At 55.6% G+C, this 21,635-nt stretch overlaps 2 protein-coding genes across 3 annotated transcripts in view; both read right to left on the bottom strand.

The window, feature by feature from the left end:
• Window positions 1–4,859, bottom strand: part of Shd (Src homology 2 domain containing transforming protein D) — a 7,941-nt gene extending 3,082 nt beyond the window's left edge. The window contains exons 1-5 of the mRNA XM_005405804.1: window positions 4,775–4,859; window positions 4,265–4,622; window positions 2,510–2,615; window positions 2,243–2,434; window positions 423–546 (exon numbers count right to left, since the gene is read on the bottom strand). Of these exons, the coding sequence (XP_005405861.1) occupies window positions 423–546; window positions 2,243–2,434; window positions 2,510–2,615; window positions 4,265–4,561 (719 nt within the window). The 5' untranslated portion in view covers window positions 4,562–4,622; window positions 4,775–4,859. The remainder of the gene's footprint in view (window positions 1–422; window positions 547–2,242; window positions 2,435–2,509; window positions 2,616–4,264; window positions 4,623–4,774) is intronic.
• A 4,049-nt stretch (window positions 4,860–8,908) lies between these two features.
• Ccdc94 (coiled-coil domain containing 94) overlaps window positions 8,909–21,635 on the bottom strand; it is a 14,162-nt gene continuing 1,435 nt past the window's right edge. Inside the window, exons 2-8 of one of the 2 annotated variants that reach the window (XM_005405805.2) lie at window positions 20,686–20,786; window positions 19,180–19,324; window positions 18,538–18,672; window positions 17,747–17,928; window positions 15,609–15,723; window positions 11,495–11,618; window positions 8,909–10,302 (exon numbers count right to left, since the gene is read on the bottom strand). In XM_005405805.2, coding sequence (XP_005405862.1) covers window positions 10,190–10,302; window positions 11,495–11,618; window positions 15,609–15,723; window positions 17,747–17,928; window positions 18,538–18,672; window positions 19,180–19,324; window positions 20,686–20,786 — 915 coding nt within the window. In that variant the 3' untranslated portion in view covers window positions 8,909–10,189. Of the gene's footprint in view, window positions 10,303–11,494; window positions 11,628–15,608; window positions 15,724–17,746; window positions 17,929–18,537; window positions 18,673–19,179; window positions 19,325–20,685; window positions 20,787–21,635 lie in introns of both variants that reach the window. The other variant, XM_005405806.2, reaches the window with a different exon arrangement.

The raw sequence follows: 21,635 nt of genomic DNA on the forward strand, positions 1-21,635 counted from the left end.
AAAAAAAAAAAAAAAAAAAAAAAAAAAAAAAAAAAAGAAAGAAAGAAAGAAAGAAAAAGCCCACTCAAAGTAAGAGAGGAAATTCTTCTTTGCTGAGCCAGGCACTCCGAATAGTTTGCAGTCTCACTCAGAGAGGGTGAGTGATTTGCCTCAGCTCACACAACAAGAGATGCAAAGCCGCGATCTGAACCCAGAACCTGATAGCAGCGTGAGAGCGACCTCGTCGGACTCTGGTCCCTCCTCTGAGTCTGGTAAAGAGCAGGTGCTTTTTTATGAATACCGTGTAGGAATGAATGAAAGTTCCCCCAGCTTCCACAGTCTGTGGCAGAAAAATGAAAAACATCTGTCGGCTAAGACGAAGTCTATAAGTTGTTGGAGTGAGTGGGCCTTTGGGAGTTTCCACCTTCAGCTTCCCCGCTTACGGCTGTTTCTCCAGGGGCAGGGCGGGATCCACGCGCTCAGCGGGCTGCGGGCTTCTGGGCGGGGGTCTCCGCAGCTCCTTGGCCGAGCCGGAGGTCCTGTCCCACTCCGGACTGTCGAACTGCACTGGAAGCGGAGGGTGGGCGGGGAAAGAGTTAAGACCAACCTACCTCATACAGGGCGGGCGGGATTGGTGCAGAAGCAACCAATTGGCTTTCAGAAGAAAGAGGTGTGGTCACGAAGGACAGAGAATGTGTGGAGCAGTGCTGGGAGCGACAAATCAGAGAGCGTGGGCGTGGCTACCAGGGAGGCGGGAAATTTCCAACTAGGGGCCCCTAGTCCTGAATTCAGGGGTTCAGCCCTAACTGGGGCCAAGTCATAAAACTAGAAACGCCCCCCAGTATACAGACCAAAGCTCCGATACCCAAATGTCCCGTCAGTCACAGTTTCTGTGTCCCAGTTGTTCTGAGCCTGAGTAATTCTACTTTATTCTATCTATGTATGTATCTATCATTTATCTATCTATCTATTTATCATTTATCTATCTATTATCCATCTATCATCTATCTATTATCTATGTATCATTTAATGATCTATTATCTGTCCATCTGTCATTTACCTATTATTTATCTATCTATCTATCTATCTATCTATCTATGTGGTCCTGGCAATTGAGCCCAGGGTCTTCACACTGAACTACACCCCAAGCCCTTTTTCTTATTTTTAAATTGTGAGACAGGGTCTTACCAAGTCACTAAGTCCTAAGTTTGGGCTGGAACTTTCAATCTTCCTGCCTCAACCTCCTCAAGTACTGGGGTAGGAGTGTGCCACAACCTCTGCTAAGAGGTATTTTATTTCTTTTTTTTTTTCCTTTTTCTTTCTTTTTCTTTTTTCTTCTTTTTTTTGAGACAGGGTCTCGCTATGCAGTTCAGGCTGGCCCTGAGCTCACTTTGTAGCCCAAGATGGCCTCAAACTCACCACGATCCTCCTGCCTCAGCCTCCCAAGTGCTGGGATTACAGGCGTGTGCCACCACGCCTGGCAAAGTATTTTATTTCTTAAAGCTGATCTTATTTGTTACCCCCCTCTTTTTTTTTCTAGGATACCAGGAATCGAACTCACGACCTTGCGCTTGCCAGACAGGCGCTGTGCGCTGAGGTAAATCCCCAGCCCCTGTTACCCCTTTTACAGAAGAGGAAAACTGTACAGAAACTCATCCAAGTTTCTTAATTCAGCTAGAATTTGACCCTGAGTTTACATGGCTAAGAAACTCTACCCTTTCCAATCAACATCTCTTGTATAATTGAATACTTTCTAGCATTCAATTTACAAACACCCTGATCAGTAGGTCCTACAATAATCTGTATTTTACAGGGAAGGGAAGGGAGGCTCAGGAAAATAATAGTAACTTGTCCAAGTAAATGTCACAAGTCTAGCATGACACCAATGCCATATTCCTCTCCTTGCACTCTATTCAACAGAATGAGTTAAGTTTGTTCTACTCTAAAGAGCCCTACAGATCCCAAAGAAGATGTTGGTCCTTTGTGGAGGAAGAATTTATGACTATCAGTCACTCACAGTTTAGTGAGAATTAACAAATTACTGGGGCTCAGTGGCAAAATGCCTGCCTGGCAAGTGCAAGGTCATGAGTTTGATTCCTGGTTACTGGAAGAAAAACAAACAAAAACAACAACAAAAAACAAACTACCAAAGTGGAAGATGTTTGGAGTCTACCTTGTAAATTGAAACACAGGACATGAACCAATGAGGAAAGGGAAGGATGGCATAGTCAGAGGTCAAAGAAGGCCTGGGTCAAAGAGGTACCTGCAAAAGCTCTGGAGATGTGGTCTTTCTTCCACTCCCAGGGCTGGTCATACTCATCCGCGGGCCGCTCATCCTCCAAGGGCAGCCGGCTCTGCCGAGGCCTCTGGCTGGAAGGAGCCGCATTCTCCTCCGGCTCCTGGTCCTGCTCTTCATAGGGCGTGTCATACAGCTGGACTGGCCTGCACGGCAGCTCTGGGGAGCCAAGGACGCCAATCAGCTCCCACCATATGGGGAACCTCGTCGCCTGTCCCCAGCCCTGTCACTCACCACTGACGACCCGCTGGACATTATAGGGCTCCACGTAGCCATCGTCTGAGGGTGGTGGGAGAGGCTGGGCATCAAACGGGTCCGAATACTCAATGTCCACTTCCGGCTGGAGAGAGAAGGGTGTGGAGCGGGCAGGGACTCGGGATAAGGCCTGGATCCTGGATCTGCTTGCTGGCCAATCCACCACTTGCCTGTCCATTCTAGGCCTTTTCTCCCTCTTAGGGCTGCAAATGGACTCTGGGTCCCCACAAAAGCTAGACAAGCACTCACTCTATGACTGAGCTACAGCTCCAGGCCTTCCAATAATCTTAATATTTGAGTCAAGTCTCAGGGGCCTGAGGCAGGAGGATGGCTGTGAATTTGATGCCAGCCTGAGGCCAAAAAAAAAAAAAAAAGAACAAAGATCAAGCCAGGCATGGCGGCGCATGCCTGTAATCCCAGCACTCGGGAGGCTGAGGCAGGAGGATTGTTGCAAGACCAGCCTGGGCTACAAAGTGAGCTCAAGGTCAGCCTGAACTGCATAGCGAGACCCGTCTCAAGAAGACAAAAAAAAGAAAAAAAAAAGAACAAGGCCAGCCTGAACTACACAGCAAGACCTTGTCTCAAGAAACAAAACAGGTCTAGGGATATAGTTCAGTGGTACAAGCACCTGCCTGGCAAGTGCAAGGTCTTGAGTTCAATTCCCAGTACCAAAACAAAAAACAAAAAACAAATGACAGGTGTGGTGGCGCATGGCTATAATCCTAGCACTGAGGAAGTTGAGGTAGGGGGATCACAAGTTTGAGGGCAACCTAGAATACATAGTGAGTTCAGGTCCAGCCTGAACTACATACAGAGACTGTCTCAAAAACAAAAAAAATCAAGTCAAGCATCAGTGGCAAAGGCCCAGGATCCTTGCACTTGGGAGGCTGAGGCAAGAGGATTTCTAGTTGTAGCCCGCCCTGGGTTACATAGAGATATCCTGTCTCAAAAAACAAACACAAATTACTAGCTGCCAACAGTATTCTAAATGCTTTATGTCTATGTGTAGCATTAACTAACCTTCAGCCAACACAATATCCCTGTTTTGCCAGGCTTGGTGGTGCACACCTATAATCCCAGCAAGCACTCAGGAGGCTGAGGCAGGAGAATCATTGTGAGTTCGGGGCCTGCCTAGGCTACAAAGTGAGCTCAAGGCCAGCCTGAAATGCATAGCAAGACCCTGTCTCAAAAAGACAAAAAAAAGTAAAAGAAAAAAAAAGGAGTAACAGCAAGAAGGGAAAGAATGTTTAATGCCCAGGGAGAAGTCGGGAGCTGTGGTGCACACCTTTCATCCCAGCACCCTGGGAGGCTGAGGCAGGATGATCTCAAGTTTGATCCCAGACTGAACAATTTAGGGAGACCTTGTCTCAAAATTTAAATAAATAAATAGGGCCAGGGATGGAGCTCAGTGTGAAAGCCCTGGTTCCACTTCCATGGAGCGGGGTGTTAAAAAGAAAGAAAAGAAGAGAAAGGAGGAAGCCCAGGAAGGCAGTGTTTTCAGAACACTGCCCTGGCTCAGCTGTGTTTTCGGAAGCCAGGAAAGAGCACAGAAATAGCGAGCTGGAGCGGCGCGTGATCGCCCCTGAGAGGCAGATACCGAGCTCCCCCAGCAGGTGGAGGAGCCGAAAGCGCCCGGTGCCCCGCCCCTGGGACCACGCATTAAACAGGCCCCCTGCGATCTGGGCCGCCGCGCCGCGCCTGACCCCGTCCCGTTTCCCGCCTCCGGCCTCGCACCTCGGCCCCGGGGGCTCCCAGCAGAGCCTTGGCCCGGGCCATGTCAGCCGCCTCCACCTTGATGAGCCGGTGCTTGGGGGAGTCGTACTTGGAGTCGCCGGGACCCTTGGGGTCTGGCGGGGCCGCGGGGTCCGGCTCAGGGCGGCTGTCTGCGTCCTCGTAGGGGTCCTCGAAGTCCAAATTTTTTTGCATTCGGTAGGCCAGGAGGATGTCGCTCTCCGAGTAGTCGGGGGTGGGCGGCTGCGGAGGGGGTCTCCGGCCGCCGAAGCTCAGGTAGTCCCGAAGCCACCTGGCCATCTGGGCGAGGGTCACCTCCAACCTGGGCGCTGTCAGAGAGCGACCCGCACGGGGTCCGGTCCTGGGGGCGGGGGGACGGGAGGGAAGAAGCGGAGGAGGACGGGCAGGAGCAGGAGGAATAGGTGCGCCCTTTGGCGGGCTGGGCGAGGGTAAGGATGGCAGACAGGCAGCGGGTACAAAGCTGGAGAGGGCGAGCGAGAGGGGGAAGCCCACCTGAGCCCGGCTCCGGCAGAGCCTCGAGGGGCCCTGAACGCCGAGCGCACCGTGGTTCCGCCCGGGCGCGGGGCATCCGCGGAAGCGCGCGGACTTTTCGCGGGCTGCACGGCTGGACCTCCCGCCGCCTCCAGGAAGCTCCGGGGTCCCCGGCTGGGTCCGAGGTCGCCGTCCCCAGCGCCCCCACGGTCAGCCAGGCACGCCTTGGTCCTCAGGGTCGCTCGCAGGTTCCCCCGGGGCGCGCGCGAAGTTGCGCGTCGGGGACAGGGACCCGGGCCGGGCGCACCCTTTGTTGCGCTCCTCTGCTCCCTAGAGGGGTGGGGGGCCCCTCATCCCCAGGTCCCTTCGGGCAGCCGGCGCCATCAGGCCCCAGCCACCCGCACAAAGGGAAATAAAATCTCCCGCAATCCGCGCTCCAGCTTTCGGGAGACTTTGCCGGCGCGCGCCGCGGGGAGGGGGGACTTTGAGGAGGGCGCGCGGGCGGGTGGCCCGTCCCCCCCAGCCCGGCCGCGTCCCAGCCGCAGCGGCAAGGCTTCCCCGCCCCCTGCCCTCCCCTGGGCCCCCTCGGAGGTGACGGAGACCTTCAGCTGCTCCGGGAGGGCGGGGAGCGGGGATCAGGGCGAGGGAGTCGCCGGGCTGAGGCGGCGACGGCTGGGCCCGGACCCCGGGACCGAGCTCGGGCGGAAGGAGGCGGAGCGCGGGGGGTGGGCACGGACCGGGGCTGGCACCTCCCGGGGGCGCGAAGCGTGGCTCGGAGGAGAGGGGGAGTGGACACAGAAATGGGGATGTGGGCCCGACCGCGAGAAGGGGTGACATTGTCCAGGTGACCGCGACGGAGGATGGAAATTGAGCCGGTGTCTGAGGGTCGAGGACCGGGCCGGGGACGGATCGTGTGCAACTGTCAGAGGTCGCCGGTGCGACCGCCACGGAGGGCCGCGAGGCGCAGCGGGACTTGGCTCCCCCCGGCAGGGGGCGCCTTTCCTTGCTCCCAGGGGGCTCATCGCGGGGTGGGGGAAGGGAGGGGCAGCTGGCGGTAGGGGAGATGCTATCTGTGCCTGCCTGGTGGCCTCGCATCTGTCCCTTTGTGGCTTCCGGATGGGAGGCAGGATGCGGAGAAGGGCTCTGGGTCTGGCTGTTTTTCACCCGACAGCTGTCTGGAGTCAAGGGATTGAAAGGTTGGGGGTAGGGGGGCAGTGGCCAATTTGAGAGCAAAATCATCTCTTCTTCCCTTAAAGGGACCTTGCTAAGTCCCCTGAATGAGATGGGAGCTCAGGAGGGTTGGGGACCCCAGGTTCCCTGCTCCTGGCTCTCCCTGAAGTACAGCTTGGAGTGGAGCAAGTGCCAGGCCAAAGGCAGGGCTGTGAGCTGTCCCTGTACAAAACAGGGGGCTGGGGACGGAGTCTGCAGCTCCCTCTGCCTTGGTTTCCCTCATAAGACATATGAGACCAAGCTTGGGGGCACTGGCCTATAATCCCAGCACTTGGGAGGCTGAGGCAGGAGGGTCACTACCAGTTTTGAAGCCAGCCTGGGCTCACAGGGAGTTAAAGGCCAGCCTGAACCACAAAGCAAGACTGTCTTAAAACAAAAGACAAGTGAGGTTTCTTTCAGGAGAACCCAGGAAGCTAGAAGAAGGGTCCTCAGAAGGAATAGATTGTTACAAAGGTTCTTCATTTTACAGATGAAGAAACTGAGGTACAGAGTAGAGGGGCCTTAGTCACCCAGTGGCTCACTTGTGCCCAGACACTGTCATGGGGCCTGGCTTTGGTATGGCCACTGCTGGAGTCTCTTTGTGGAAACCGAAATTCTCCCTTTTCCCTCCTTCACTAGCCCCATTTTCCAGGTGGGAAAACTGACGCCAAGAACCAACAAGACAAAGGCTCTGGTGGCAGCAGGGGCTTTGACACTCCTGTCACCTATCCCTTCTGCACTGCCTTTGTCCCCATCTCAGACCTGTTGAACTCAGCTGCTTCGCAGGCTCAGTCCCCGCTGGCTCCCCATTCTCCCTCTCGGATCTGTGGCAAGGTGGTGTCCCCAGGGACAGCCAGGGAGCACGGGCGGGTAATTGTCCTGTTTCCTGTCAGCCACAAGGCAATTCCCAGCTCAGGATGAGCTGTTGACAGATCCCATCAAATCTGAGCGCTGTCTCTGTCGGATAAATACGCCTCGCTGAGGTATAAATATTTGAAAGGGGCCTTCTAATTACACGCTGTGGCAGGAATAGCAATTAGGGGCCCCAGGCAGAATCAAACGGCGTTTGACTTCCCTGCGCCTTTGAGCTGCCTTCTCAGGTGCTCCCCCCATCTGAGGGGAGGGGCGGGAGGAGAGGAGCCAGGCTGGGGTCCTATCACCCTGCTGGCAGCATCTGTGGTGGGTGGGGCTCAGCTTCCTGAAAACCCCGGTTTCCAGTTCCCCAGCAGTCTGGTTCCTAATTCCAGCCCCTGTGACCTTGGGGTGACCTGAGCTATGTTCTCCCAAAAAACAGAATAGCAGCCACAGCCTGGTGAGTGCCAGCCACCCACCTCTATTTTGGGGGCTTTGTTTGGCTTTTTGAAACATAATTCCTATACCTTAAGAGTTCAAACCCCACTTTTTCCCCAGTACTACAGATTGAACCCAGGGCCTTTTTTTTTCTTTTCTTTGAGATGGGCTGCCCTGAATTCTCTATGTAGCCCAGCCTGGCTTCGAATGCTCAGCAACCTTCCTGCCTCAGCCTCTGAGTGCTTCAAAGGAAGGTGTGCATCATGACCACCACACCTGGGCTGCCTTCATATAAAGCGCTGGGGGTGGAGCTCAGTGGTGAGGGCTTTCCTAGCACACTTGAGGCCCTGGGTTCCACCCCAGCACCACATACACATACCTGCGTACACACTATACAGATGATTCAGTGGTTTTTAATCATATTCACAAGGCCGTGTAACCAGCACCACTATCCATTCCAGAACATTTCTGTCATCTCCAAAAAACCCCACACCCAATAAGCAGTCACCTGTCCCCTCCCCAGCCTGGCACCCCAAGGCCACTTCCTGTCTCTGGAGTCACGTTTCCTGTCCATGCAGCCCACACTGTGGCCTCTGTCTGGTGTCTCTCACTGAGGACAGCATCAAGGTCCGTCCACACGGTGGCAGGTGTCCCAGCCTCTCTCCTTTCCCGTCTGAGTGACACTCAGGTGTGTGGCCCACAGCAGGTGCTCAACACCTGGCTGGGAACTCAGAAAGGAGCCAGAGGGGGTACCTCAGCTTGGGGCTATGCCTGTTCTCTCTGTCCCCTGCACCATCTCAGGAGCAGAACCCCTGGGGGCCCAAATCTGAAGGGGGGACGCAAGTTGTGGAAACAGGTGGGGAGAGATGAAGTGATCCCTGGTGGGGCTTAAAATCTCATCAAGGCCAGACATGGTGGTACACACAGTAATCCCAGTGCTCAGGAGGCTGAGGCAGGAGGTTCACTGGGAGTTCAAGACCAGCCTGGGGGTGCTGGGGATTTAGCTCAGCGGCACATTGCCTGCCTGGCAAGCACAAGATCATGAGTTTGATTCCCGGTACTGGGAAAAAAAAAAAAAGGTGTTATAAAAAAAAAAGACCAGCCTGGGCTACACAGTGAGACCCTGTCTCAAAAAACAAAACAAAGCCGGGTATGGTGACGCAGGCTTGTAATCCCAGCACTGAGGAGGCTGAGGCAGGATGATTGTTTTGAGTTCAAGGCCAGCCTGGGCTACAAAATGAGCTTAAGGTCGGCCAGAACTGCATAGACTTGGTCTCAAAACACAAAAACAAAGAACACTCCTAGTCTGATGGGCTGTCTGTGCTCCTACCTTAGGAGCTCCTGGACACAGCTTTTTTTCTTTTTGCAATGCTGTGGATAAATCTCTGCTAGACAGGTGCTCACCACTGAGCTACACCCCAGCCCTTTCACTTGAGACAGGGTATCTCTGAGGTGCCCAGGCAGAGCTAGCTCAGCCTGACTCAGCCTCCCAAGTGAGTGGGATGACAGCCGTGCACCACCACCTGCTGCCTAGTCTGCCTTTCTCAATTCACAACTGTGAGTCTTTTTTTTTGCTTCTTTTTTGTCTTTTTTGAGACAGGGTCTCGCTATGCAGTTCAGGCTGGCCTTCAGCTCACTTTGTACCCCAGGCTGGTCTTGAACTTGCCACGATCCTCCTGCCTCAGCCTCCCGAGCGCTGGGATTACAGGTGTGCCCCACCACACCCAGCAACTGTGAGTCTTAACTGATGGTTACGAAGCCCCCAATTCCATGGAGACATGCGCCTCTCTTCAGGGGCCCCCAGGCCGAGGGAAGAAATATATGCAGGTAACCCTGGCTCACAGCTCAGGAGAAGACAAGGCCTGGCCTCCGAGCGCCCCCTCTGATGGAGCAGGCGTGAGCTTCCCTTCATATGGGCCCCGTCCGCCCAGTACAACCTTCCAGGCCCCATCTGACAGCGCAGGGTGGTGAAAGGCTGTGGCCAGAGCCCCATGCCAGGCCTCCCTGCCTTGGCACCAGCCCCAGGCAGAGGGGTCTTGGGGGGGCACAGTGACAGCTGGCAAGGCAGTGGCAGAGATAGCCTGGCACCATGCTGGGCACGAGGCAGGCACAGCTTTCCTTCCCAGCCGCGTGGCAGGAGCGGGTGGTGTGTGGCTCTAGTGTCCCCCATCCCCAGCCCTCTGATGTGCGCGGAGGCCTGCGGCCCCAGGGGAACTGACGGAGGAGATTCCGGATGCTGGCTGACAGCCCCTTCATCTGGCACCGCGGGCGCTGTCAGCACAGGAAGGGAAGGGCAGAAGAGCCCAGGGCCTGTCCCTCTGCCCGCTGTCCTCCGGGAGCCCCTGCCCGGGGCTGGGGCCAAGGACAAGGCTGCCCCGAGGACACGGAGGGAAAGAGGGAAGTCTCCCAGGAAAGACAGGAATTGAACACAGTTGGGTGTGAGGGCCCAGGCTTGTCACCCCAGGACTCCAGGAGGCTGAGGTAGGAAGATGACAAGGTCAAGCACAACCTAGGCAACTCAGCAAGACTGGGCTTCAAAAACTGTAAAGGGCTGGGCATGGAGCTCAGGGTGGAGGGCCTGGGTTCAATCCCCAGTACCGTTAGAGGAGAACTCGGGCCTGGCCCACCCACCCGACCTCTGGCCGCACTCCCTGACGGCGTGCCACACGGGCCTCCATCCAGGGTTGTGTGCACAGAGGCCTCGCTGGCCCCCGAACTCCGCGGGCTAGGTGCCCGGCCGGCCGGCCGGCGGACAGCGGCTTTCATTGGTTCCCGCCGGCTCTGTGGGCGGAAGGGACGGAGGCACAGCCCATGACACGAGCGGCAGGAGGAGCCAGGAACAGGAGGGGCGCCGCGGCCTGGCAGCTGCAGGAGGTGCATGGCCTCCTGCCCGCCTGCTTGCAGCTCTGCGACCCTGTGGCTGGGCGGGGTGCTGGGTCAGATGTTGCTGTCACTGTCCTCGCTGTCCCCATAGGCTCCCAGCTGGCTCAGGGAGGAGGCGCCAGGCGGCTGTGGAGAGGGGTCAGCAGCCCCTCTGCGCTCCCGGGCTCCTGTGGGGGAGGGAGAGTTGGCCTAGGTTGGCTGGGGCACGGGGACAGCCACCTCCGCTCGTGTGCCAGGCCTGGGGTGGACAACACAGGGCCCTCTGTCGGGAAGGTACCTGCCAGGTCCCACTGTGGGCATAAGCAGTATTTCCGTCCCCAGTACCACAGAGAAAGGCCACACGCCCTTTTCAAGAAATGTTTTTTTCCAGTTCTGGGGATGGAACGCAGGGCCTTTGCACTGAGCTACATTCCCTGCCCTTTTTTTATTTTTATTTTGAGACAGGTGTGGCAAAGTCACTAAGTTGCCCAGACTGGCAGCTTGTGACCCTCCTGCCTCAGCCTCTCAGAGTGCTGGGATTGCGGGTGTGCACCACTGCACCCCTACACACCCTCTGACTTGGGCCCCTATGGAACTGCCCTGCAGGCTCCCCATGTGGTGGGCGGGTACACTGCTCAGCTCTCAGTCTCTCCAACCACCAGGCTGACCCACCCCAATCATCCAGCGCCTGGGGTGGGGGCCACTGACAGCAGACCAGGCCCAGGGTCTCAAGAAAGACACTGAGACATGGCCTGGGATGTGGGGATTCAGATTTCCTTGACACTAGGGGATGGGGAGGAGGTGTCATGGATTTGTTTAGAGTTTTAAAATTCTTGTTCCTTCTGTAATTAGAAAAGAAAACTGGTGGCTCACACCTACCTGCAATCCCAGCACTATGGGAAGCTGAGGCAGGAAAACTGAATTCCAGGCCAGCCTGATAACTGAATGATTTAGTGAGCCCTTGTCTCAAAATACAAAGGGGCTGGGTGTGGTGGCACCTGCCTGCAATCTCAGCACTCAGGAGGCTGAGGCAGGAAGATCGCTTCAAGCTTCAGACCAGCCTAGGCTACAGGCCACACAGTGAGTACAAGGACAGCCTGAACTACAGAGTGAACTGCTGTCTCAAAAAAAACCCCAAAAAACTAAGAGCTGAGGATGCTGCTCAGTGTGAAGCCCTGAGTTCCAATCCCAGAACCAGAAAAAAAAGGAAGAAAAGAGGAGGAGGAGGGCCCTTCCCTTCCCTCCCCACAGAACTGCCTGGGGGTTCTGCACCCACCCACCCCTGACCTGCCCACCCCAGGAAGCACTAGGAGGCCGGGAACACTGCCGCCACCTGGCAGCGCACGTGGCACTGCACGCAGCCCTGGCAGGGGAACCCACCTGAGGTTGGAGGTGCCTGGCCCCGCCGGCTGCCAGCGCCCTCAGCTTCCGTCTTTGTCTTCTTCACCACCACCAAGCCAGACAGCTGCAACCTGCTGCCCATGCCCTCCGCCTTCCTCTTGGCCTTTGGGGCCTGTAGGGTAACAGGGACACGGGTTGGTGGAGGATCCCTGGCCCAGCCAGCTCTCTGAACTCTGCTCCTTCCCCTGCTGAACCATCCCACAGCACTCTGATGAGCTTGCCAAGTCTCTCCCCTGCTCTGAACTCCTCTATGGCTCCCTACTGCCCCAGGCTTGGTGCTTAGAGCCTTGTCCGTCCTCCCCCCTATCTTCGGCACTTGTATGTTCCAAGTCTCACTGTGACCTCTCACTTGCAGGCCTTTCCCTCTGCCATCCCCTTCTCCGGGCTGTCCCTTTCCTCTCATTCCCCTGGTGAATGCCTACTCATCCCTCATACTGAACTCGTGATCTCCTCTTCTGTGAAGCTCAAGTGGCGAGACCAGAGGAGATGGCACTTCTGAAAGGTGTCGTGAAAAGGCACCATTAGAGGGAATTAAGAGCCCTGTGTGGGTGGCACAGGCCTTCGATGCTATTGCAGAGGTGGAGGCAAAGAGGATCCTGAGTTAAGGCAAAAGCAAGACTTTGTGTTGAAATAAAATAACAGAGGATGGGGAGGGGGAGCAATCAAGGCCAATGCTTTTGCTTTCTTGGAGGGCTGGGGCTGGGGTGCCAAGCCTCATGTGGGCTGGGAAAGTAGCTTCCACTGAGCTGCACCCCCGGCCCTGGCTGCAGCCTTTTTATTCAGATGTACAGAAATGAACTGCTGTTTCTTTGTTTCTGAGATCCCCCTGCCTCAGCTTCCTGAAAGCCAGAACGACAGATGTGCTCCACTGTATCGGGCTCTACCATTCTGGAGGCTCTGCACACACTGTCACGAGTTCCCACTGTAGCTGGGGCGGGGGCCGGAGGGTGCTACGTGCTGGTTCCAGAACCTGGTTCTGCTGCACGCAGTTGTCGTCGTGAAGCTAAATCAAGGAATTGCAGGTGTGAAGAGAGACACACAGGGCAGCACAGGCATGAGTAGCCTTGACAGAAGTGTGCTGCATACACAGGGAATCAGGACCAGGCAGGAGGCTGACAAGTGAACCAGAAAGGGCGGACTCCTCTGAAGGTAGCTAGCCTCTTGCTCCATTTAGAAAAAAAAGTGAAAAATAGAAGGGCTGGACATGTGGCTCAGTGATGAGTGCCTGCTCGGTATGCACAAGGCCCTGGGTTCCATCTCTAGCAGCACACCCCAAATACAAACATCAGATGCAGCGGCATGCGCCTGTCATCCCAGATATTCAGGAAGCTGAGGCAGGCGGAGCTCGAATCTAAGAAAGCTTGGGCAACTTAGCAAGTCCTTGTCTCAAAATACAAAGTGAGAAGGGCTGTGGACAGAGTTCAGTGGTGAGTGCCTGCCTAGTGTGTGTGAGGCCCTGGGTTCGATGCCCAGCACAGGGGGGGGGGGTGGTGGTGGTGGTGGTGGGGTGTGTGTGTGTGTGTGTGTGTGTGTGTGTGTGTGTGTGGTGTGTAGATAGTATAGCCAATGAACTCTGGGGTCAGTTTAAGTAAGATAGTCAATAAGGGCGCTCTATCAGGAGATACAGCCTCAAAGAAAATGACTTTTTTTGAAAGTCTCAGTTCTACATTAAAAGATTCATGGGTGAAAATAATGACCTCAGCCAGGCGTGGTGGCACAGGCCTGTAATCCCAGTACTTGGGAGGCTGAGGCAGGAGGATCATTGCAAGTTCAAGACCAGTCTGGTAAGCTCTACAAAGTGAGCTCAAGGCTAGCCTGAACTGCCTAGTGAGATCCCGTCTCAAAAACACACACACACACACACACAAAAAAAAAAAAAAAAAGGAAAAAGAAAATAATAACTGCACATCTAGTCTATCTCCTGACGTTGATGGATTCTCACAGAAATGAGGCTGTTGCCAATAAAGACTACATTTCCCAGCCTCCTTTGTGGTGGGCGGTGGTCAAGTGGTCACATACTGACCAACGGGATGTGAGCAGGATGCTCTCCCAGCAGCAGTGCCCTGGAACTTCTCCCTACCCTCACCCCTCTCCCAGACTGGGATGCAGAGTGTACTGAAACTCCTGGGAGGACAGCATCCTCCAAGAGTTGCCAGAAGACGAGAAGGCGACAGCGCCTGTTTCTTGTCCAATCACTGTACAACTGTAATCTGAGAGAAAACTTTCTATCCAATTGAAAGCAGCACTGTCACTTGGGACCCAGATCTGGGCACCCATCAAAATCTCTCTCCCCTTCTTTCTTCCAGCCAGGCTGGGGGCCAGCCAGACACAGCCCCTCCCGACCTCCCCCCAGCTGCACGCAGCTTGCTGGGCCTGTTCCTACGGACAGGGTGTGAGAGGAAAACCCCCCTACCCCGGGGGCTGCCCGACCCTGCACCTGTCCCCTCCCCAGTGCCCCAGCCCAGGAGCAAGGCTGCCTCTGCGGGACACGGAAGGAGCTGGAATCTCTGAAAACACTGGAGAGGAGATGCCCCAGGTTCTGCATTGTCACCCAGCATTGCAATGTGACAGAGAGATAAATTCCTGTGCTCTACGTGACAGTCATGAGCGAGAGACCATTGTAGGGACTAAGAACAAATTCCTGGGCCCTCTAACCTATTACTTGCAAAAGTATAATCTGCTGGCACACACCTGTAATCCCAGCACTTGGGAGGCTGAGGCAGGAGGATCACTGTGAGTTTGAGATCAGCCTGGGCTACACAGTGAGTTCAAGGGCTGCCTGAACTGCATAGTGAGACCCTCATCTCAAAAAAACAGAAAACAAAACAAAACCCCAAACAAACAACAAAAAAGCATAATCCACATTCCTTCTTAAGCAGTCAGGATGTGAAAGTGGCTTTTCCTGCACACCTGTCATCCTAGCACTCTGGGAGGCTGAGGCTGGAGGATCACAAGTTCAAACCCAGCCTGGGCAACTTAAGGACTTAGTGAGACCCTGTCTCGAAATAAAAACTAAAAGTTGGGCAGGGGATATAGCTCAGTGGCAGAAGCACCTGCCTGGCAAGTGCAAGGTCTTGAGTTCAATTCTTAGTACAAAAAATAAATAAATAAATAAATAAATAAATAAAAAGGGCTGTGGGTGGAGGGCAAAGGAGTGTGGTGAAGGCCCTGGGTTCCATCCCCAGTGCTTCAAGGAAAAAAAAAAAAAAAAGATTTACAAATTAGATTCTCCACTGTCCCAAGCCTGTGCTTACCCTGAATGGCAGCAGAGCTCACAGGCCTGGGACAGCCCCAAGCCACCCTCACAGGGACCAAGGGGCCTCCAAGTCTCGAGAGCTCAACCTGAGCGATGAAATCAGGACGGACGGAACAGCAGCTGACTCCGGCTTGGCCAAGCCTTACAGCCAGACTCCCGCTGCAAGATGGAGGCCAGTGCGCCCTCGCACCTGGGTGCAGCCCTGCTGCTGCTCCGCCTGCAGTCTTTCTGTCTTCACTCTTACTCTCCAATCCAAGGCTTTCTGTAATTTGTGTTTTAGGTTTGTTTTTTTTTTTTAAGTAGGGTCTCACCAGGCATGATGGTGCACACCTGTACCCCTGCCACTTGGGAGGTTCAGACAGGAGGACCGCCATGAGTTCAAGGCCAGCCTGAGTTATACAGCAGACCCTGTCTCAAAAAACAACAAAAAACAACAAAAAACACAACCAATATGGTTTATAATTATTATTTTGTCTTTTTGAGAATGTTTCACTATGCAATTCAGGCTGGCCTTGAACTTACTTTATAGCCCAGATTGGCCTCAAACTCACAGTGATCCTCCTGCCTCAGCCTCCCCAGTGCTGGGGTTAGAGGCACGTACCACACACTGGCTCTAGTTTAAAAATCTATACAGCAAGGACCCACACTAGCCAGTGACATGTCCCCTTCCACAGCAGCTTCCCCAGGCTGGAAAGTGACAGTCCCCAAGGGCTTACTGACACCTGACCTGCTACCCTTCACAGCCCTTCCAAGGACAGAGCCCTAGGCCCTGTGGGGAAAAGGCCATGGTCCCCACTTCCCCTTCCCTCTCGGCACAGGGCCCCGCGGTGGGCTCACCTCATGCAGGATGGCAGTGGGCTGGGGCCTTGGGGCTGGAGGGGCAGGTGCAGCCTCATCCTCCGAGTCTGAGTCCTCCAGGAGCCTTCGCTTCTGAGCCTCCTCCAGGAGTGCCCTGTGTGACAGACCATGGGGCTGGGAACACACTACACAGGGACAGCACCCAGGACCTGCCATGGGGCCTTGTCCTGCCCTCAGACAGCAGGGGTGGGGAGCAGATGGCTTTGATTTTTTTTTTTTTTTTGTCTTTTTGAGACAGGGTCTCGATACGCAGTTCAGGCTGGCCTTGAGCTCACTTTGTAGCCCAGGCTGGTCTCAAACTCACAACCATCCTCCTGCCTCAGCCTCCTGAGTGCTAGGATTACAGGGGTGCACCACCATGCCCGGCTAGCTTTTTTTTTTTTTTTCCACCCCAGTACCAGGAATCAAACTTACGACCTTGCACTTGCCAGGCAGGCGCTATGCCGCTGAGCTAAATCCCCAGCCCCATGCCGGGCTAGCTTTGATTTTAAATTTTACAATACTGGGGATTGAACCCTCGGCCTTTGCACTGAGCTCCATCCCCAGTCCACTTTTAAATTTTGAGAAAGGGTCTCACTAAGTTGCTAATTTGCCCAGGCTGGGCCTAAACTTGTGATCCTCCTGCTTCAGGCTTCTAGAGGGCTGGGATGACAGGTCTGATTAGATGTTTTAAAATTAACATCCTAGCCAGGCATGGTGACGCACGCCTATAATCCCAGCACTTGGGAGACTGAGGCAGGAGGATCGCTGCAAGTTGGAGATCAGCCTGGGCAACAAAGTGAGCTCAAGGCCAGCCTGAAATGCATGGTGAGACCCTGTCTCAAAAAGACAAATAAATAGATAAATAGATAGATAAATAAATAAATAAATAAATAAAATAAAATTAACATTCCTAGCTGGGCATGGCGGCATACACCTGCAATCCCAGCACTGGAGAGGCTGGGGCAGGAGGATCATTGTAAATTCAAGGCCAGCCTGGACTATGTAGTGAGTTCAAAAGCTAGTCTGAACTATACAGCAAGACCCTGTCTCAAAAAAAAAATAAACATTCCAACATTCCTGTGAACCACGAAGTGGTTAGGGGTATTAGTGCAGCCTATTTGGATTCCCACCCTTTCTGGGTGACTCTGGGTTGGCGTGTGTCTCAGACAATGTGACCTCAGTCCCCCAACCCTGGTGCCAACCGTGTCAACCTCCAGGCTGCGGGAGGGAGGCAGATGTCAGAGCCAGGCCCAGCATACGCAAGGAGCTACGGAAGTGCAGGCTGCTGTCACCACAGTCACAGACACTGACTGTGGCCCCAAGGTGCCCACTGAGCACCTACTGTGTGCTGACCCTGTGCTGGGTGCTGGGGACTCAGGAGAAGCCATGCAGGGTCTGAAGGGTAGAACGAAGCACAGCCTGCACGGCCCTGGGCATGGGTTCCCAAAGCCCCACCCGCCCACCCAGCCCCGCTGCCCTCCCCGAGCCCGCTCTGCCCTGCTGCCTGCTGCTCTGCAGAGCACTGGGCTGTGGCTCAGTGCTCAGCATCTGCCTGGCGGGCGCGAGGTGCTGCGTCCACGCCCGGCTCCCCGAAAACGGTTAAGAAGCCGGGCGCAGCGGCACACACTTGCCATCCCGGCTCTCCTGGAGGCTGACGCAGGGGGACTGGAAGTTTGAGTCCAGCCTCTCAGCAAAACCCTGTCTCAAAATAAGTAACGATAGGGGCTCAGGATTTAGCTCAGCGGCACAGCACCTGACCAGCAAGCGCAAGGTCGTGAGTTCGATCCCTGGTACCGGGGGAAAAAAAAAAAAAATAAAAAAAATAACGGTAAAGGGCTGACGATGCAGCTCAGTGCAAACATCCCGGGTTCACTTCCCCATACTGCAAAATTACCCCAAACCCAAAACCCGGCCACAAGGACAGGCAGCCATGTGCTGAGTCCTGGGGCGCCCAGGACTCCCGGGACCTGGAGTTGCCGCAGGGACCAAGGCAGAGACACCATGAGGAAGAAAGTGAGTCACGGGTGCAGAATGGGTGACCCCAGAGGGGCCGTGAGCAGCTGGGGGAGAGGGACACAGGGGCAGAGAGACCCGGGAACAGGACAGGGCAGCCAGGCCGGACCCCACGGACTCACGCGGTCTCACGCTCGTCCTCCTCCTGCTGCCGCCGCCGCAGCTCCTCCTCCGACAGCCGGTGCTGCCGCAGCATGGCCTCGAAGTCCACGTGCGCCTGCCGCTGGTTCAGGTCCTTGAGCTCCTGCAGGTTCTCCAGCACCTCCATCTCCAGCTTCGAGTCCTTCGTGCGGTTCTCCAGCACCTGTGGGTGGGGTGGGCATGGACTAGAGCCCGCTAGGCCTGGCCTGCAGACACTGTGGCCAGGGGAGGGGACACGGCTGCCTGGGGCTACATGGCTGCTCAGTGGAGCCCTGGGATTTGAACCCAAGGACAGGAAGGACCCTGCACCTGCTTTCACTTTTTTTTGTGGGGCTGGCAATGGAACCCAGGGCCTCACCATGCTAGGTTAGTGTCACGGGAGCTGCACCCCAACTCTTTTTTTACTTTTTTGAGACAGAGCCTTGCTGAGTTGCCCAGCCAGGGCTTTAATCTACAAACCTCCTGCCTCAGCCTTCCAGAGTGCTGGGTGCTCTGCCACCCCCACAACCATTTTCTCCTTGCTGGCAGCTGACCCGGCTGTCATTATGGCCACCCACGGTCCCCTGTGACCCACCACGCCTCCCTGATGCTGCTCCTTCAAATCTCAGCAGAGAAACTCTCTCATCTAAGACCACGAGACAGGATGTGACACAGCTTGGTCACATGGGAGGATCCCTGCATCACCCTCCAGGTGCCATGCAGGGTGTGTGGCTCAAGTTCCACTGAGCACGCTCCCCACGCCACTGCCCGCCACTGCCCGTGCCTCGCTCACCTTCATGGGGTTGTTCAGCTCCTCATCCTCCCGCTCCTTCTGCACCCGCTTCTCCTCCTCCTCCAGGAGCTTCTCGGCCTGGAAGTTCCGCGTGGCGCCGTGCTCCATGGTGTAGTCTGTGTTCTCGGGGTCTGTCTGGGAGGCGGGAAGACGTCACCTCCTGCACATTGGGCAGTGGAAGCCATGTCCAGCACCCACTGGCAGCCCAGAGCCATCTCCCAGCTCCCCGTCCTTCCTGGCGTCATCTCCTCCTCCTCCTCATCTTACTGCTGTGGCAAGGACGGAGCCATCTTTGTGGGACTCCCAGCCCCTCTGTAGAAAGCCCAGGCCTGCGGGTTTTTGACTTTTGCTTTTTGCAGCGCCAGGGGTGGAGCTCAGGGCCTTCACACTGAGCTACTCCCCAGCCCTTTTTATTTTTTATTTTGAGACAGGGTCTTGCTAAATGACCCTCCTGTCAGCCTCCATGGTAGCTGGGATGACAAGTGCATGCCTCCAAGTCTGACAGCTTTCTGCCTTTATAAGCAAGGCTGCCATGAACATTTCCCTCAGAGCTCCGTCTGCTCCCCAGGATCGGCTGAATGGGTCTCCTTGCGGAGTGGGGAGCAGGCACAAAGCCCACAGGGGTCCGGGGGGAGCTGATACCTTGAACGTGATCTCCGCCAGGCAGCGCGTGCACTTGATGTAGAAGCGGAAGATGGGCAGGCCCAGGTACACCTCGTTCTGCACGGTCTCCTTGCGGGCATTGAATTTCTTCCCCTTGTAGATGTATTCCCCACACGTCTTACACCTGCGGGAGGAAGGCACTTGTGCTGGCTCGGGGCTCTTATTCCCACTCTCATGCATAATACGAGAGGTAGCTGCTTGCTTGCCCCCAGAGACGGGGAGCTTCCTCCTTCACAAGCGGCCTGCCCGAGTTCACAGATTGCTCCCCTCCTGTGCTGCCACGCTTGCTCATGCCTGCCCCGCCCACATGCCACCTCCTGGGGAAACACCATTCTGGCCCTTCCAGTGGCCCGCCTGGGGCTCAGGAGCACCATCTGCCAGCGCTCTTCCAGCCTGGCCTCCCTCCTCCCTCCACTTAGACCCTGAGCCCCAGCTGTTCTGCGAATGCCTCAGCTTGGCCTGGGCCCAGGGCCTCTGCACAGCAGCATCCACTGCCCGGGACTCCTTGTTCCGCAGACCTCAGCTTGGCTGGCGCTTCCTTCACCCTCGCCCTCATCTCGGTGAGAAAGCCCTCTCTGCCCATGGCCCAGTCACGCCCTCTCCTCTGGCTTCCAGGTTTGACTGCGTGTGAGGCACCCCAAGGATGAATTTATGATCTCCACACCCCACTAGCTGGCAGGTTCCCTGAGGCTAGGGACCCTGCCCCTGGCACCCTAGACCGTGGCACACAGCAAGTGCCCAAGAAATGAACAGTGACAGAGTCAGTAGAGAAAACAATCAGGTCCACACGAAGACCTTCCGAATTTCATTGACTCAAAGGCGATTTAGAAGCTGGGCGTCATGGCGTACACGTGAGTCCCAGCACTTAGGAGGCTGAAGCAGGAGGAGGGGTGAGTCAGAGGCCATGGTGGGCTACACAGTGAGTTTAAGACCAGCCTGAACTGCATAGCAAAACCCTGTCTCAAAAAAACAAAACACAAAAGCAAAAGTTAAAAAACAAAGGGCCCTGACTGGCAGGCACATGAGACTTTGGAGGTGGTGAAACGAAACCAGCTGTGTGGTTCAGAACTGGTAAATCACAGAAGTTCTAATGTTCCGAAGTCCCGTCATCTGCTCAGGCGGATGACAGTGGCCTCTGTGGAGGGAGATGTGAGCCAGAACGACTGGGTGGTCAGGAGGCAGGGTTGTGGGGTTCAGGCAGAAGCCACAGGAGTGCAAGGGCCCTGAGGAGGAGCCAGGCTGGCTGAGGGGGAGCAGATGTGAATGCATGGCCCCATCTCTGCTGCCACAAGTCTGCTAGTGAGTCTGACCTCGAGGCAGCAGGCAGCGCTACTGGGGAACTCCAAAAGCTCCGGGTGTTTAGTCCTGGGGTCGAGGGAGCGAGGCCTGGGGCAGTGCTGGCTAACTGGATGACGGGACTGGCTCTGAACACAGGGTACAGGCCACCTCTGTGGTCATGGGTCCACCTCAGGGACCAACACATACCTCATGTTGAAGGGGGCCATCAGCCGTACCACGTACTGCCGATCCTTGGGGAGCTTGAGCTTGGGGATCTTCGAGGGGTCGAAGTCTGGCGGGTAGTATTTCTGCAGAGAGGAAGGACGCAGTCAGGGCTGGCAGAGGCAGGACATGGACAGAGAAAAGGGGGACACGGGAGCACCCCCAGCTCGGTGCTTTGCAGGGCATCCTCACCGGTCTCAGTCCCTGTATGTTCTCACGGCTGTGGTCAACCACAGCCCAATGACTCCAGGTACCACTGGCCAGAGCCAATCCTGGGGGCACAGTCAGGGTGAGGGGACCGCGCAACCTTCCAGAACCTTTCCCCGGGAAAGCTACAGGTCATTTGACTTCCCCAAGGACTGAGGACAGCACCTGTGAGATCTTGCCACCCTGGGCAGCTCCTAGGGACCCAGTCATGTAGCCCCTTCTGGCTGGCACCGAGACTCCAGACTCCCGGAAGAGCAGGGGCTCAGCATAAACCACGCTGTTGGCACAAATGACATGGGCACCATGGCCACTTCTACCAGGGAGGTGGGAATGACTCTGAAATCAAGTTCCCAGTTGCCAGCCACTGGCAAATCCCTACAAGCAGACCGATCTTGCTCTCTCTCTCTCCTTTCCTCTCTCCCCGCTTCCACACTGAGGACAGAACCCAGTGCCTTCACAATGAGCTCTATCCCCAGCCCTTTTTAAGTTTTCATTTTGTGACAGGGTCTCACTATGTAGTCTAGGCTGTGTCAGAGCTGGTGATCCTCCTGCCTCAGCCTCCTAGAGTGCTGTGATGACAGGTGGGTGCCACTGCATCCCAGTCACAGGCCTGCTACCTTAATTTTCTGCCCAGAGGGGCTGGGGATTTAGCTCAGCAGCAAAGCGCCTGCCTGGCAAGCGCAAGGTCGTGAGTTCGGTTCCCGGTACCGGAGAAAAACCAAAAAAAA

Source organism: Chinchilla lanigera, unplaced genomic scaffold (assembly GCF_000276665.1).
Source record: "Chinchilla lanigera isolate Chin_1 unplaced genomic scaffold, ChiLan1.0 scaffold00094, whole genome shotgun sequence".
Lineage (NCBI taxonomy): Eukaryota > Metazoa > Chordata > Mammalia > Rodentia > Chinchillidae > Chinchilla > Chinchilla lanigera.